At 38.4% G+C, this 17,427-nt stretch overlaps 1 protein-coding gene across 1 annotated transcript; it reads right to left on the reverse strand.

Annotated features, from left to right (window-relative positions):
* Window positions 1-928: 928 nt before the first annotated feature.
* Window positions 929-12,088, reverse strand: tbxa2r (thromboxane A2 receptor). The gene is given in 4 exon segments (XM_018673048.2): window positions 929-3,954; window positions 6,767-6,844; window positions 6,846-7,652; window positions 11,882-12,088. Coding segments are annotated over 3 exon segments (1,119 nt in total). The 5' UTR covers window positions 7,563-7,652; window positions 11,882-12,088; the 3' UTR covers window positions 929-3,630.
* Between the last annotated feature and the right edge of the window lie 5,339 nt (window positions 12,089-17,427).

Here is a 17,427-nt window from a genome sequence, read left to right on the forward strand (position 1 = left end):
TGTTATATAATGTTTGTAAGCAGGTTGTCAAAAAACAACAAAAATCATTGCAGTTTAATTATTCTCAGTCCTCTGTGTAAGTTGCTGACTAACTTGAATTCCCAAACAGAATCTTCATGAAGACATTACTCAAACCTTTCATCTGAAAATGAAATCCCCTGACAATTGTGTGTGTCAAGGGAGTAGTCTCCAGCTGAACTGCACTACTATGCTGATTCAGTTTCCCACATGATCATTAGTGTCAAACAGGAACCCCTCTCATATCTTCCCATGATAAAAATATTAAAATTAATTAAAAAAACAAAACAAAAAAAAAAACGAAGCTAGCTTGTGTGCATGCAGACCATTTCGTTGGAATTCCTTTTATTGATTTTGCTGGAAACAAAAAATAATAGTCTTCATGATCAGCGATTTTAAAATATCATCATATGACATATTCACTTGTGTCCCACTTTTGCCATAAATTCTTGGGAAACATTTCTGGTTAGTTTCAAAGAAAAAATGTAAATATACTAGACCAGTCTATCATAGTCTTTACACTCCAGTATAACTATTCCTAGTTATGATGTGTTTCTCTATTTGTCTGTCTACTTAGAGAAAAGAAGGAAGCATCAAGCTTGTTCTGGCTCACCAAACAGTGTGAATAAAGTATTAATTCATATTCCTTGAGCACATGTACGCAAATAAACACTGAGCTGACAATTTTCAAAATGCACTTAAACTCGACTTCACTCATTCTGGCTAGATTGTTCTACAGTACATGCAGTATTTGCCTGCTAGTGATGTTTTAACACTTTGTATATGATTGCACCTCTTCATGAAGACCTGAAAATGTATGGTACATTTTACATGTTTAAATTGTAAGTAAAAAGGTTGAAATCGTAGTTGCCAACCATGTGTGTGTTTAACAGACAAGTCCATCATTCAGTAATTTTACTAATCCTTTATTTCTATGTACAATCACATGCCATTTCTGTCAGGCGCATTCAACAGTTACTCTTCATTTTCATCGGATGATACAACCAAAGATATAAAACAAGACACATATCAGCTATTATCTGTGGTTGGTTCAGGTCGATTTGTTTGGGAATCTAGTGACAGTCAGACTGATATCAGTGATGATACAATGTTCAAAATGAATTAGGTGCAGGATCAGCATGAATAGCTGGGTGACAGAGTAATCAAGTAATGTAACAAATGGCAAAAAGGAGGTAATTTTCAGCAAAATATAACAATTTAGCTAAAATGTTTGTCATGGCATTGCCCAAATTGTCAGGCTGGATTTGAATTACTCAACAAATAAATCTTGCAGCACTCACTTGCAGTGAACATTGTTATCATGAATACCTTCTCAGTAGACAGCAACTTGATGTTTTAGTTAAACATCTCTGAGAGGTAGAGATGCTCTGGAGGAAGAAATAAAAACACTTTTATTAGCACTGGACTGAGGCCCAGAAAAGAGGCAAGAGGAAAGAGAGGGTTATGAAACCATATTAACATTATATATAGGTCTTAGCTTGCTAGTACAGCTAAGTCTTATTCCAATTTCACCCCTTCCCCCAAAAATATTATTTTTCCTTCCTCCTGAGCAACTCTGGATCTAAAAAATTTTTTTGCCTTTGTAGGCAAACACATATATTAGTTTAGAGAGGAACATTTCTCAAAGAGTATTGGAAGACAAACAAGAACAACACAAACCACATAGCTTATTTTCAAAGGGTCGTTTCACCCAAATAAAAAAAAGCTACATAAATGTATTTTTACACTTTGCCTTGTATACACTTATTCTTAACCTTGCTCACTTACTTAAAATACTTTTTAGACCATATTTTGCACACTATGATGTCTTATTTGCTTGAGCAGCATAAATGAATATCTATCCACTTCCAATCTCAAAGGTGGATATCTCAAAACCTGGACAAATAAAACCTAAACTATCTGCAGGGCTAGACTCCAGTAGAGGTAAATGGGAATTTTGGTGTATTGATTATTTCAGCAGAGAATGAAATCAAAAATTAGGAGAACAAACCCACACTAGTGATACAGTGAGTAAAATGAGTTAAAATAAGTAAAATAGTAACACTGAGATATTTATATAACACCGCCAAAGATAATAGGCAACTTTAAATAGTTACTCTTTCTTCTTTTATAAAATTTACTAAAGATTACATTAATCTCAACATCAGGCATTATTTTCATCATTTTCATATAGTGTAATTTATATATCTTATACATTGTAATTACATTTTTTATCTGATTTTTGAAGTTAAATGTAAAAAAAAGAAAGGAAAAAAAAGAAATTGGTTATTGACATTATTAACACTGCATTTTCATGGTCTATTTTTTTTCCTCTGGAAAACATGCGTGAGTCCATACAGTATATGACAGACAAGCATGAGGTGGAAAACAAAATTATTAATTAAATAAAATACAAGAAATTACACATAGGCAGTTCACAAATCTAGAAAATTTGGAAAGTTAGCAAATGATCATTTCCAAGTATTCAAAGTTTGGAAACTGCTATCTTAATAATGTGGGAGCATGTTCAGTCCTATTACACGTGACCTTGCAGTAGCTGCACGTCACAATTAAGAATCTGCAGATATAGTTGCATATGAGATAATACTGTCTGGTTGACAATGCAGTGAAAATTGCACAGGAGGCAGCTGTTAAGATATATTAAATTTTGGTCAAAACATTCTCACTTGTAAGAACCTTTACAAGATCAGCAGAAGTCAGTTTTCAGTGTTTGATGTACTGTCATGTTCAACATTCAAGGGATCCCCCAGGAATGTTCATTTAAATACTTAGGAAAGGGAACACACTTAGCATGAGCCTGAAAACACAGCTATGGTAAAAAGTCAAGTCAAATGTTATTTATAAAACCCAGTATCACAACATGACAATATCAAAATGCTGAACATTCTGTGCAGCAAAGAACACCTTCTATCCTTAGACTTTAATGGGTAAACAGGGAGGGCTCTTCAGTAAGAGCAACAGAGGAGGGATTCCTCTTTCAGGATGGACAGACATGCAATAGGTTAGATGTTGCTTGTACAAAATAAAGCAACAAAGAGACAATCAGAATCACAACTGGAAATCATTCCCAGAAAGTAGTTCTTTCTGGGTCTATTGTGACACTCAAGAGCATCTCAGCAAAGTGTACGTGATCTTAAAGGCATAATGATGCACCAGAATAAAGCATCATATTCATATCACCTAAATGCCCCAATCTACTGTAATACTACATAAAAGTCATACATCATGAAAATACTTGAACAGTGTGAAGCAGTACATCTGGAAATGACAGTGATTGTAGATAGCTTAAACTTTGCCTTAGCTGACTTCAGTATAGTGGTTAGAGGGATTGCTTTTTTATTGATAAATTACAGGTTTGATCCCTGTTCTGTTGTATACTTAGTTCTGAATTAAAGTGTCGATGCTAATACTGAAAAAATATTTAAATGATATGCAGTAACATAATCCTTTCAGGTTATATAGGTGCAATCTTGCATCCTACCCTTGTCATAGTCCACATGAGAATTGATGAGAGGGTGTAAACAGTCAAACACATACTGCGACCCAATCATGTCACTCATTCTGCCCCAACAACAACTCAAATTCAACCAATCATGGAGAAGGAGGATCTGGCTTCAAGGTAGACAGGGGTGTTACATTTGACTTTCTCCTGTCTCCTGTTGCATCCGATCCTGGCGTGCTCCCAAGCGAAGAGCGTGTGAGCCTGCGCATGGTGTCGCTGAAATATGGGTACAGGGTCATGATGGAGCCCCGGGACATGTCAAAGCGGGGGTAAATTTTTTTAAGAACCGCCCTCCGAAACAGGATGTATACCCACGGGTCCAGGATCTGGTTCCAGGTGGCGAAGCGTATATAGAGCAATAGGAATTTGTCCTCGGTTTTGGCTTTGGACAGCACAGTTTGTACAGTATAGACCTGGTGGTGGAGGGATTGTAGGGGAAATAAGATAAAGGCAGAGGAATGAAGAAAAGAGAAGAAATAAATAATGGAAAAGAAAGGAGTTGAGAAGAGAGATCAGACACAAGGAAGAAAATGGGAAGGAAAAATTTGGTTAATATTTCAAATGTACACAGACACACATGTATTCACTGAGGGAATGGCTTGGCTAATTTTGCCAAGAGACAGAGGCTGCTGCAACACAATTATCCCCCTGCTTTAGTTAAGATGCAGCATTTTATGTGAGGCATAGCCTTATTAGCATTAGCCTGACAGTCTCTTGAGGAGCTAAAACATGCTAACAAGCTCCTTTAGGGATGACAAATTGGCTTATTGTTGTCTCTGTTCCAAATTCAGATAGTAGTGCAACTGTTCTCCTGTGGCTTACACCCAAGTAGTGCAAGGAAAACAGTTACCTAAATCCACTGCATAGTGTGAAAAAATTGTTGCATGCAAGTGTTATGATGATTGCAAACCATTGAGTTAGTTAGGCAAACTTTTCTCGGAGGCAGAGGTATTGCAGAGACTCAAAGAGACTTTAACAGAAGGAAATGGTAACACTCATGTTGTGTACTGGCATCAGGGCAATTTTAAGCTCTGAGCATCAACAAGGCTTGTCTGTAGATAACTTACTGTGGCTAGATTACATTTTTCTAGGGCATTATAACGACTGAACCTGAATAACCATCTTGATATTTAACTCTTATGGTAAGGATTTCTGCAGCTCTGCACTGAAGAAATGTTTGAGTAACTAAATAAAACTACAATCTGCCAATTGCTAAGCTATTACAGTTTATCTGTGTTAGTGTCAGGGAATGGGAGCAGGCACAGACACATGAATAAACACACATGAGAAAGTATCTCAGAGAAGTGTTTATTCACTGACCAGTAATGGAATGAAATGTAGGCTACAAAGCAGCAGCAAAACCAAGATGGGACACTGGCTGGACTATGAAGCATGCCCAGAATGATGAATTGTGAGCTGATAAGAAACTGTACAGCATTGGATAAACTGTGATATACAAATGAATTAATCTATGAGTACCACTGGCAGATGTTTAGGACATGCAGACCTAAGTCCCAGTATGACAGGGGTGAGCAGTTGCTATGGGGATGGTGTGATATTGTTACAACCTTTCAGCGTTTTTGTTTTACTTTGTACTCGCCTCAGTTGGGACACTTGAAACGTGATGTAAATCCAGGGGTCAAATATCTGATTGCAGGTGACCATTCGTATGTAGAGTAAAAGATTTTCACCTTGTACAGGACCAGCAGTCAGTGCTTTCACCAGAACATATATCTGTGCAGGGTGTCACACAACTGAGGTTAAACAGGACGGCAGGAAAATATGTGCTTCAGTCAGGCACCAGACTTTGACCCTTCTATTCCTTATTATAAACTGCTAAAATGCTTGTAGGAATTAAAAGCCTCCCCGGTGGTAGAATAACAGCTATGTGTTAAATTCTGGAATGAATGGCTTGAAAGCAGCATAGACTGCACCAGTTTGTGATGGGATTGACTAATTTTATTAAAATTAAAACAGAAACTGTATTACAAAAGTTTCAAAGATCTCATCAAAAATTCCTCACAAGAGGTTTATTTGTTTACCACAGACCCATACTTCATGATAAGATGACATAATAGTGAGCAGGTTTATCAGGGTGGTATCAGTGAGCACTTCATTCCTTTCAACCAAAGGCTTGAGGAACAAAACTAAAATACAAGCTGACATGACAAAGTATAGTTTTCCTTTAAAAGCACTGTTCCACCCATGCTCTTGAACTTATATTAGTTGTCATCTCAAGCTGGGCATCATAGGGTCCTGTGATCCAGGCTAAGATCAGATTAACCCTCAGATCAGCTAGTTAGGAGGCCTCATTGCTAAGGAGGAATGAAGCAGGCAGAAGGGAAGTCATTAAAGTTAAAACATCTGAAGGGAAACACTGGTAACAACAAAAGCTGGACAGACAGGGTAAGGGTTGGGTTTTTTCCCAGATACACAAGAAACCACTATCATGACTGAATGTATTTTTATCTTCCCATCTACAACCTTATGGGTGATGTTTTGTTGATAGTTCTTTCATTAAAGTTTAGTCTATCACAAAACACATTATCAGCTTCTTTTTTTTTTTTACTCTGTGGCATTTAACAAATTAGAATCTCAATCTATGTTATGTAGAAACCTACAGAGACAATAAAAGGGTAAACGTTTTTGTGGATAGCTTTCTGGTGGACAGTTATAGTCAATGACATCTATAGTCATTTGCTAACAATGTGCAAAATGTGAAGATACGTGTAGGAAAGTAGAAAGATTGAGTGAACAGATATTCCCCCCTCTGCCTGCAGCCACAGAAGGCACATTAGCCTATGGGTCTTATCACCACACAACACATGCTGTCACAGACCACAGACTATAGTTAGAGAGGCCAATACTCATTTACACAGGTTGAAACAAGGCCAGAGACTTTCCTGTTGAGTGCTGGCCCATAGCAGTTTAACAATAGGCTCAGAGTGCTCTATTTATTTTGCAGCTTTCTGTCAGTTATCTTAGAAAAAGCTCACAAAAAGCGTGACAAACCACACCAATGTGTTAGGAAAGGGCATTATTGTGTATTAAAGGTTTTTCTTGACAATAGAAGTGTGCAGAGATAACAGAATTTCTCTCACTGACTGTATTCAGTTGGGGAAACACTGTATCAATCTTAAATTAACCCTAAATGTTTTAATGTAAAGATACACACTAGACTAAAGTTGTAAACATATTACATGCAGACACATTTGAGAAACTCACCAGGAGGGGGCACCAGCAGATAGAAGCGATTACCATGATCAGGATGAGCTGAACCATCATCTCCACTTCATGGTCTCTGGCGCCGCTGCCTCCTGTGCTGCCCGCAGCACACCTTGATCAGGGTCACCACACTTATCGTATTCAGCAGGAATGACACAGCGATGCACATCAACCCAACAACTGAGAAGAGCAGGGAGAAGACCTGGTCATTCCCCTCAAAGCTGATGTTGAAAAAACACCAGGAGCCGGGCCGTTGTATGTGGTAGCTCCCAATGCCCATTAGTGGCAGCAGGGCGATGCAGCCGGCGATAAACCACACCATCAGCACCATGGAGACTGTCCGGCTCTTGGGTGTGCTGGTGGAGCGTGCAAATGGACAGTTGATGCCAATGAAGCGCTCCACAGCCATGGCAGCACCAAGCAGCAGTGGGCACAGTCCGTAGAAGACCATGGACATGCCCATGAAGTTGCAGAAGTGGCAGTAAGGGTCTAAACTGCGCCAGTTAAAGTTTGTAAAACGGAAGGTGACCACAATGGAGCCTGTGACCAGAAGACCCATGAAGTCAGTCACCACCAGGCCGCCAAGGAAGATCAGGAAGGAGGAGCGTGAGCGGCTGTGTCCCTGCAGGAAAGACTTGACGAGAACTACGAAGGCGATGAGATTGGAAATGAGACCGACAGCACAGAAGATGGCCGGAAAGTAGGCTGAGGCTACGGTGGGGAGGTAGCTTAGGTTGAATGGAGGGCTTTTGATGGAGTAGCAGAGAGGGGTGCTGTTGCCGGCTGAGGCATTCATGGTGGCAGGCAGGTGCAGGGTTGCTGATTTCAGATGACTCAGAGATGTAAAGATGATACCAGTTGGAGGAATTTCATTCCTCTCTTCAACCTCAAAAGTAAAATGAGAGGAGTTACATTTCAAGACATTCTTCATATTGGAAAGTTTGGCTTGCAGCGATACAGAAAACACAAAATATTAAAAATGCATTGAAACATGAAATACAAATAGAATGAGTAAAGGGAAAGACCATAAACTGGCCAACTAAGAGTTTTGCTAGTTAATTATACTTGTGTTGTTCTTCAAATGTGGCAACCTTCATGGCCAAGCCTAAGTGAAGCAGTACATATGTGTTAACTCTTGTGGATATAATGCTAAATGGTGCTTGTCCAGCTCTATTCAGTCTCAGCAGGATGCAAAACTACTGGTGCTGAAAATTGGTGTCTATTCAACTACCGATTTTCTAGGCTTATTCCTATTTAAAGTCATGTGAGGTTGCTGAAGCCTATCCCAATAAAAGGGTTGGTTGGCAGTCCATCAGTATCTATATTAAAACCCTTAAATGATCATTTTGGTTTACTGAATTTTGTTTTTGTTTCTTTTTCATGTTTTGCCAAAAATTTCCATTGGTTGCTATTGTATTGCTGTATTCACAAAAGTGTTTGCTGAGATCTGGGAACATGGCTGTGTACACTGGTGCAACAAAGTCCACCCATACAAGAAATAGTTGTTCAAATGATCAAACATAATGGAAATGAGCCAGACTGACCAGCTTTTCTAAACCTCTTCATTTTGAGGTAAAACATTAAGAAAGTGGTCCTATAATGTTGGTGATAGTCCCTCATTATCCAGAAAAACTGTTCATGCACAACAATAGAAGGTCAAAGTTGAACCTGAAAACAAGCCAATTAACTGTGATGGATGGTTGCAAAGGACACTTTATGTGATTATTTCCCTGTTTTCCTTCATTTTCTCTTTCAAATCTGTTGATTTTAAACCTGTCTGATCATCTGACTGCTCTTGCTGTTTGCAACAAGAGTAGTCAGGTTGGTGCAGCATTACTCTTATAATAAAAACAAGTCCCAAGTTCTACACCAGAATTAGCCTTTCAAACTGGAAAAATACACTTTTTAATCCAAAGCATCTTGGAGTACAGTAAGCTGCATTTTTAGAATGGCCATGTAAACCATATCATATCAATGTAACAGCTCAGGTATAGCACATATGTGACACAAACGCACACAAACAGATGCAGACAGTGACAGCAGTGGAGAAAGTGACACAGAAACCAGAATTGCTGGAGAGTGGGTGAACTGACATATCCTGACAGGAAATACAGTAATGTGACCAGCAATGACAGACAGTCACACAGGAAATAAACACAGTGTCACAATTAGACTTGGATGTTGTCCCTAGTGTTGCGTTCCCATATGGCCTGTCATAGTGAGACTGTATGAGACTGGCTCCAAGCAAAGTGGAGATACATGCTCAGCTGGATAGTGAAATGAAGTTAAAAAAATAAAAAAAAAAAAAAACAACAACAACAACAAAAACCTGGAAGATAAATAATCTGATATCATCCTGAAATAGGATAAAGGAGTAAACAGGAAATGTAAAAAATCCACATCTCTCAAAAATTAACTTTGTTCAAATAAACCTACCCATTACCGTATGATAAGATCCAATGTGAGCATCCTGAGACTCAATTTAGATTTTTATCAGTGTACACTGGGTTTAAGGTCAAACCATCAAAGGGAGACAACAGGTTGCTGACGCAAGTATAGTGTAGGTGTTGTGTTGATGTACTTATGATGTCTTTAAAGATAAGATGAGTTAAGATTGGAGGAAATTTGGTAATTGCCTAAGCAAATGCAGCAAAGAAATGAAAGAACACACAGAATTCAGCTCATGTTACCTAGAGAAATACACATAAAACCTGTTTCCAATAATAAGGTGTCTTTGTAGTAATGATTCAGAGTGAAACTGAAAGCTTTGATTGTTTGTATGTAGGTCAATGCACAGAAATCATGTCATAAAATACCCATGCAGGATTTCCCTGTATATGAACATTTTTGTCACTTGTCCAGCTTGTTTACTCTGGTCTATTGTTGAGCTTCCATTCTTTAACATGGAATGTCACTGAGCATTTAAAAGTGAGCATAGCATTTAAAAACACATTTAAAAAGCACACACACTGTGAAAGAATGCACGATGCAGCATCATTTCATTACTTGACTTCTAAGGAAACACAGTCTATTTTAATGTGTCCCCACATTTTGCGTTAACCTAACTATGTGCTGTAGTATTAGTGTAAAACTCAGAGAACAAAACAACACAAAAAAACAAAAAAAATCAATTTAAGCATCTGCTTTGCAGATGCCTCATTAAGCACATGGTGGTACCCTGACAAACCCTTGGATTCAAGTCTTGAAAGTGAGAAACAACAAATCAACAAACAAACAAAAGTTTCTTTATGTTACTTTAAATTCACCAGTCCTTGAGCACTGTCACTTCAGTCCTACTTCAGTCCTAGGTTTAAACCTTATTCAGACAGGACTAGTGTTGCATTACGGCTTTGTGTGTCTGCCTTGTTTGGAATGCATTTGCAGCACATCTTGGAATTCAGTGAGATCTAACAATTACTTTCTCATTTAGCAAAAACAAAATAAATTGTAACTTGGATGCAAGACACAAATTGTACTGTAATTAAAGTTAATGTACTTGTGTTACTAAGATAAACTGCTCTTATCTTTTTGCAAAGTATCATTTTGCAAATGCATGATTAAGCTAATACCAACAGCAGGTTTTTGTCTGATTGGTAGAAAACATACAGGAAGTGAGAAGAAACCTTTGCATCTTCCACTAAAAGCCTCTATACTTTCATCAGGTCTTTCCATCCCCCGAGAATACTAGGATGAGACAGATAAGGCAAGGCGCCAGCTCTTGTATGACCTTGAAAACCTTTGGAAAGTGCCATCAACCAAAAGAACCAATTAGCATCTGCAATCAATATGTCATATTTTAAAATTTCATCACTGAGATGGTCAAATGGTTTCCTATTCAACCTACTGGGAGACCACAGAAACTTAATCATGAGGTGAGTACTCTGTACGGCATGGCAGATGCTGAGTGCATGCAAAAGCACATGTGGAGTGGTTTCTGAACAGAGGGTGGGTAACTGCCAGGGATCTTTTGGCACAGAGTCTTTGAGAGACAATCTAACTTTTTTTTTTTTTCAAATGCTACACAGATCAGATTCTGCATGGCAGTATCCTTTCAAATAGAGTTTGTGGTGCAGAACACACATCACCTACTGTACTTGTGGTTGTTTGAAATAGAACAGTTTGAAAACTGGGATAGTGTGCTGGACATCTGATAACCTGCTCCATCAGTAGATACTAGCATATAAGGCTCTCTTTTGCATTTTGTATTCGTAAGCCTCTGAATCAAATGTCAGTGTTACGTGTTTTAAACAAACAGGCTGTTATTCATTGTTTTATCAAGGCGGAAATCCTAAATGCACATGAAAGTAAGCCATTAATATTATGATAGATAATTAAGACTAGATTAACTCAAGGGAATGCGGCTTCCTGCACTAACATCACTGAGCCAAATTCCTTTGCTTTTAGTCTACTTGACCAATAAAGTGGTTATGGTCTTTGTCTGTCAGTGAAATAAACAAATAAAACAGAAACATCACAGCCTCCTGGTTGAACTGGTTCTTTTTATAATCCACTATTTTAAAGAGTTCCAGGATATCACCCTAACTGGTACACAAGTCTTGATATCAGTCATCTTGTCAATGATAAAATAATGAGACAGGTCTCTTAATGCTGCTGTTGTTTTGCTCTTTTGTTCAGCTTTGCCTCTGGAAGTCACTAGCTCTAATTCCCCACTTAACTTGCAAGTTAATGAATTTCTGTGAGTTTATCTGGTGTGATACTCACTTTCACTTCCTGTAGAGACAATGTGGACTGTGAGGCTGAGTGCACTGTTACAACAAAAATGCTTACTCAGCTTATATTAACGAGAAATTACAACTGGACTAAATTAAAAATAAGTTAGCGTTTTCATCTTTTGATAAATATTACATGCTGTCAAGAACCTGAAAAGTTTTTGATAATACCGATGAGCCTGATGATCATGGTTAACAACATTTTTTACCATAAATGTACAAGAGTAGGGTAGGCTAACATGCAAATATCACAGCTTAAGTTCCTACTATGTGAATCCATTCATCATTACAAGGTTTTGGAATGATAAATTTAAGGTATAACTTGATCTTTCATGTTTCTCAGAAATGATAAATTAGTGTATTAAGTAATTAAAATATATCTTACCACCACAGAAGGGCTTTCAAGGACTGAGTTGACTTTCAGTGGAAAGGTTTGCACTACTTCGTCCACACCATCTCTGTGCTTGTGGGATTAATAGTGATGACACAAGTCGTACAGAAAGTCTGCCGTTAGCAGGAACCCCCGATCATATCCTCTCCCTCCCTACAGCTGTGTCCTCTTGTATAGCCTCGGAGATACTCATGTCTCCCCTTCGAGTGGTGCATGCCTTTAACTAAATTTTCCCCGCCCTGGAAAACAAAGGGGAGGGGATGTGGGAGGACACTACATAGCAAGGAAAGCAATTATGCATCGAACTGGGGGAAAGTCAGTGGTGCACAATGGGGGAGGGGGCATTTGTTGCATGTTTGGTTTGAAATTCTTAATAATTTTGAAAAAAGTTTTTCTTTTTGTTTGTTGTTTGAGCTGCAGTGCTCCAAAAGCCAAAAAAATGAAAAGAAAAAAATTGAGATGAATTCTTAACATTAAAACAATAAAAAAAATCTGTATGACAATAATGGCTGCAGGGCAAATTAATATTGCAAGACTTTTGTTGACTTGAGACTTCAGTAAATATAGCAACTGACCTCAGTTAAGGACATTGACATTAGACTGACCACTCTGAAACAAATGGAAAAACCTGGACATACCATTAGGAGATATTTTCAACTTCTGGTTTCAGCTTCTACACAGTTTATACTGGATAACTGAATAACTCCAGACATATGTGATGCAGATGTGGATTATAGCTACCAAATACTTACACACACACACACCCGTTTGTTTCACTGCCTTTTGGGGACAGTGGTTGACAAAATGCATTCCCTAGTCTATTACTCTGACTTTAACCATCACAATTACATGCCTAAGCCTAAAAACCTTCCCTGATCCTAACCAAAAGTGACCTGAACCCTAATACAAAGTCTTCACCCTCAACAGATTCTACTCATGCACACTTCAATTTCCCTGTGGGTTAGTGCACACCCAGGTTAAAGTCTGTACACAAGGAGAGAATGAGGAACACACACACAATTACAGTAAGTAAAGTGACTATTATCATTGGTATCTTGCATTTTACCAATTATGGTGAAATAAGTTTTGGGAAGAGATTAATCACGATCTACCTCCTCATTTATCAGCTATTCAATCTCCAAGACTGTACAACTGAAGCTCCAGCAGCCTCAGACTTTCTTCTTTAAAAGCCTGGGAATAAGGCCGGCATTGGAATAACACTGGCCAAAAAAACACACATGCAATCTGGAGTCTTATCCAATGCGATGCAAATAGCAACAGCAAAAATGTACACAAGGAATATACCAACATTGTTAGTCAGGCATTGTTGTAATTTGTTACACCCATTACCAGTACATCTAACAATGTCATTTGTAGTTTAGGCAGCCTTTTGCTAAATTGAAGTCAGACACCTGGAATCTTGGTGTGATCCCTGACACAGAACTGTATTTAGCAAAAGCAGTGTAATCAACTTTGTCATGTTTTTGTTCATTCCTACCAACCTACAACTCATCAGAAGATGGCTGGGTTGGAAGGCGAGTGGACAAAGCTCACAGCCATCACACCAAACACTGGAGCTCACATCCAGAGTCTCGCCACATACAGAAATTAAGGAATATTCTCATTATGTGAATGAAAAAATGTGAGCAGGTGATTATTATGTTTTGTACAAAATGTATGTGATACTGTAATGTGTGGTACAATCACTTTTGTAAACGACTGGAAAACTTCTTTCACCACTGAAAGTCACAAAAATAACACAAACACACATAGCGGTATTCCAGCATGCCATGTTCTGAAAGGTAAAATTCTTGTTTTGGCAATGGAGTCTGCTGGGGATCTATAGCCAAGTTTCTAGTTAAACAAAAAGGATCTTACTCTTTAGTCAAACAGTCCATCTCTGTTATGTTGACAGACACTTATAGCAACAATCTGAGCCCGTCAGTGGCAAAAACAAGCACTTTTGCCGACTTATTTTGACAATTGTCCATTGAATTACACTGTAGCAGCTGTTCACGGTGGCTGGGTACACCATTCTTGCTCAATACCCTGCCGCTATCAATCATTCACAGCCAAAAACCAAGCCAAAATACAGGTTTAAAAATACTAGTGTTTCCCTTTTCCCTCTCTAATAAATCCTTCACATTTGATTGCTTTGCAAATGCCTGTTAAATGATTGTTTTGTTTTTGCTTTATTTTGTAACATTTTTTCCTCACATATGCAAATAAGAGTGTTTTGTGTCATGGGCATTTTATTATTAAAAGGCTAAACAATAGACTATAAAAACAAGATAACAGGCAAGGTACAGAATGTACAGTGGATGGTTTTAGCAAGCTATGGCCTAGCTTCAAGGCAGTGTGGATGTTTTCCTCCTACAAATGAGGAACTGAAACTCCCCCGTCTATTCCCCATGTGGTAGATGAAAGGGTCTGAGATAAGGAATGAAATGCTGGGTGTCCGAATAACCACAATTTATTACAGTTAAACAATCCTTTGGGCTTTATACTCTGAGAGTATGAGTGAAGACTGTGAAAGCAGATGAAGTGCACAGTAGGCACCAACATTAGAGATAGAACGCTGAAGCAACTGGCACTTTTGCTCCTACTATGTTTACGTATCTAATGTGCTGGATACCATTTCTAGCTTGTAGTGCTTACTAGCTGACATATAATGTGTTACTGTATTTTGTGAATTTTTATGACCTCTGAGACCATGCTAACACTAACCTGCCTAAATCTAAATGAGATATATTCTCTGCATTTTGACCACTAAGCCAGCATCTCGCAAACTTAAATCAGAGTGTTTTCCAATGTGGATAAATGTGACAATACCTGCTTCATATTTTAGTTTGAGGAAAACTGAGCTCTTCTAAAATTTTGACATATGGCAAAACTCAAGTGTACTGCAACTTACAAAAACACATGCAAAACATAGCCCTGAAAAGTGAGGATACACAACCAAATACAGAATTACACTGTATTGTTAGGTGTGACCAAAAAGTCTATATAGATAACACAGTCAGATATGGAAACATCCTGTGAGTTTCACAGAAGTCAACAGGACATGCTTTTTGTAGGTTGTGAAGTCTGACGTCAACTATGTAAGTGACATTCTTCATCACTAGCTCATTTCCATTAGGTGAATTAAACTGTTTAGTTATTTCTTTCCATTGTGTTATGTGTGACTTGCAGCATGTTTCTGTATTTAGTTTAGCCGCAACATAGCCTGGTATCACAAAATGACATATGATTAATGTGCCACCTTCATTAAGTCATTTTGTGTGTCATTTCACGCCACGTCACTTCTGTGCTGACAACACGATAAAATACTTTGAATACTTTATGGCCCTCTGGTCTAAGGCCTAGACAAAAATAAAGACAGAATAAGAAATGTTCAAACACAAAAACAAACAAGAACCAGAAGATTGACATCAACACTAACAACGAGGCAATCTGCAACGCACTGTTTGTAGTGGCCTTGCCAGTGGCAGTGGACACAAAGCTTATATAGGCTGTGTCCAATCAACCATTCATTTATTCATTCATTAAGCTGATCTCAATCAGCTGTGGATTAGGTGTGGTCACACCCATCTATCACAGCAATGTACATCAAAGAAGCATTTTACACGCTACACTCAGATTTTTTACAAAAACAAGTTGCAACGTGTATCAAGCATCAGGGGATCACTTGTTATAAAAATGGTTGATGTAGAAAATTCAACATATATTAAGAACAAGAAGGCTGAGTTTCCAAGGAGAGAGGAGGACATGAACAAAAGTGAGGCCTGTGGTTCTCATTCAGTCTTGCTCCTTGTTGCATCAGTGCTGCATTTCATCTCAAACCACTCTTGTAGATATTCTGCTTAAAGGCCTGTTTAAACACAATATCCAACTGACCTCAAGCTACCACAGACACAAAATTATAACTCATTGACTGACAGAGGATCTTTTCTGAATCATTGCCCCAATAAAACCCTTCCACAGACATAAAACTTTCCACACTTGATTCCAGAATTACATTTTATTGAGGTCTTTTCACAGAGGTCTGGCCCTTGAAGGACAGTCTCAGCTTCAGCCAAGAGCAGTTCACTAGACCCAATGAATGAAACGTAAGTAAAAATACATACAGAGCAAAGAAAATGAGCAGAGAGATCTCTGGATCGCACGAACCTTCACAAGAGGTGTGTCTTCCAGATGATGTTCCTTGCTGTCGACTGGAACAAACCACTTGGTGGCACCATGGCTAACAATAATTAACTTGTCATACCATTGAGGAGAAAAACTGACATTTTTACAAATTCAGTTAAGTTACACAGTACATCCTCCTGCTGGGCTGTGGACAGAGATGCAAGAAAGTGGCATTTACTAGTGAAGAAAACATTAAATAGTCGCTGTGAGTTAGTTCTTTCACAGTCTTTTCTCACCTGAATAAGCTTACAGTTGTCTGCTTTTGTGTTGTCTCTCTGTCACTGTAAACTCAATATTGGATGCATTGTTTAACTACAGAAAAGCCTGAACCTCCTATTAACATTACAATTTACTTTGCATTCATTAGTCTTGACAAGTCTGTTCGCAGTAAAGATGAGTAGGTTACAAGTTCAAACCCACTCTCACTACATCCCAGTAAATTCAATCTAACACTCCACTGCAGCCAAAACCTTAAAAGGATTCTGGGTGATTTCATCAGGCTTATGCAAAATCAGGCCAGACCATAGTAGGACAATTGGCACCCAAACTCCCACCCAAACTATCGCTCCTAACACAACATTTTAAAACTCCCACAGAAACACACACTGCTTCCCCTGCATCTTTCTCTCTCTCTCTCTCTCTCACTCACACACACACAGTCATGTACTTGTATCTTTGCGAGGACACTCATTGCCATAATGCATTCCCTAGCCCCTTATCCTTACCTCAGCTATCAAAACTAAATGCCTAACCCCAACTCTAACCTAAACCTAATTCTAACCTGAACCCTGAAACCAAATCTCAAGCCTCAGACAGCTACTATTACATCATTTACTAAATTTTTAAGGACCAGCAAAAATGTCATCACTTTCCCAAAATGTTCATAGAGACTATAACTCAAACTGGTCCTCATGACGACAGCGCCAGACACTACTGAGAGTGCCAGCGGACCAAATTTAGATTCCCCCCCCCCACCCCACCACACACACACACAATTTCAAAAATTGTAACTGAAGGAGGTTTTAATACTTGAGCCACTGACATGAGCACTACTATAGATTGGAACAAGAATTATGTTGCTTAATCACTAGCTTCATTCAAAAGCAAATCAAGTATATTCATAATACACACAGAACAACCCTGATAATTATCTCCACAATTATCCACCAATTATCTCCTACATTATCATGGCAGTTATTTACCCCTACCTGTACCTCTTGATTTTAACTTTATTTTCTATTCTCAAATGTAGAAATTTGGTTTCCTTATTTTCCATTTGAGGAAAAATGTGCCTTTAACAGCAAGGACTGAGATTGCTCGACTGAAGCTGCTCAGTGGAAAAACAGGAGAGT

The sequence above is a fragment of the Lates calcarifer genome, linkage group LG17 (genome assembly GCF_001640805.2).
Source record: "Lates calcarifer isolate ASB-BC8 linkage group LG17, TLL_Latcal_v3, whole genome shotgun sequence".
Taxonomy (NCBI): Eukaryota; Metazoa; Chordata; class Actinopteri; family Centropomidae; genus Lates; species Lates calcarifer.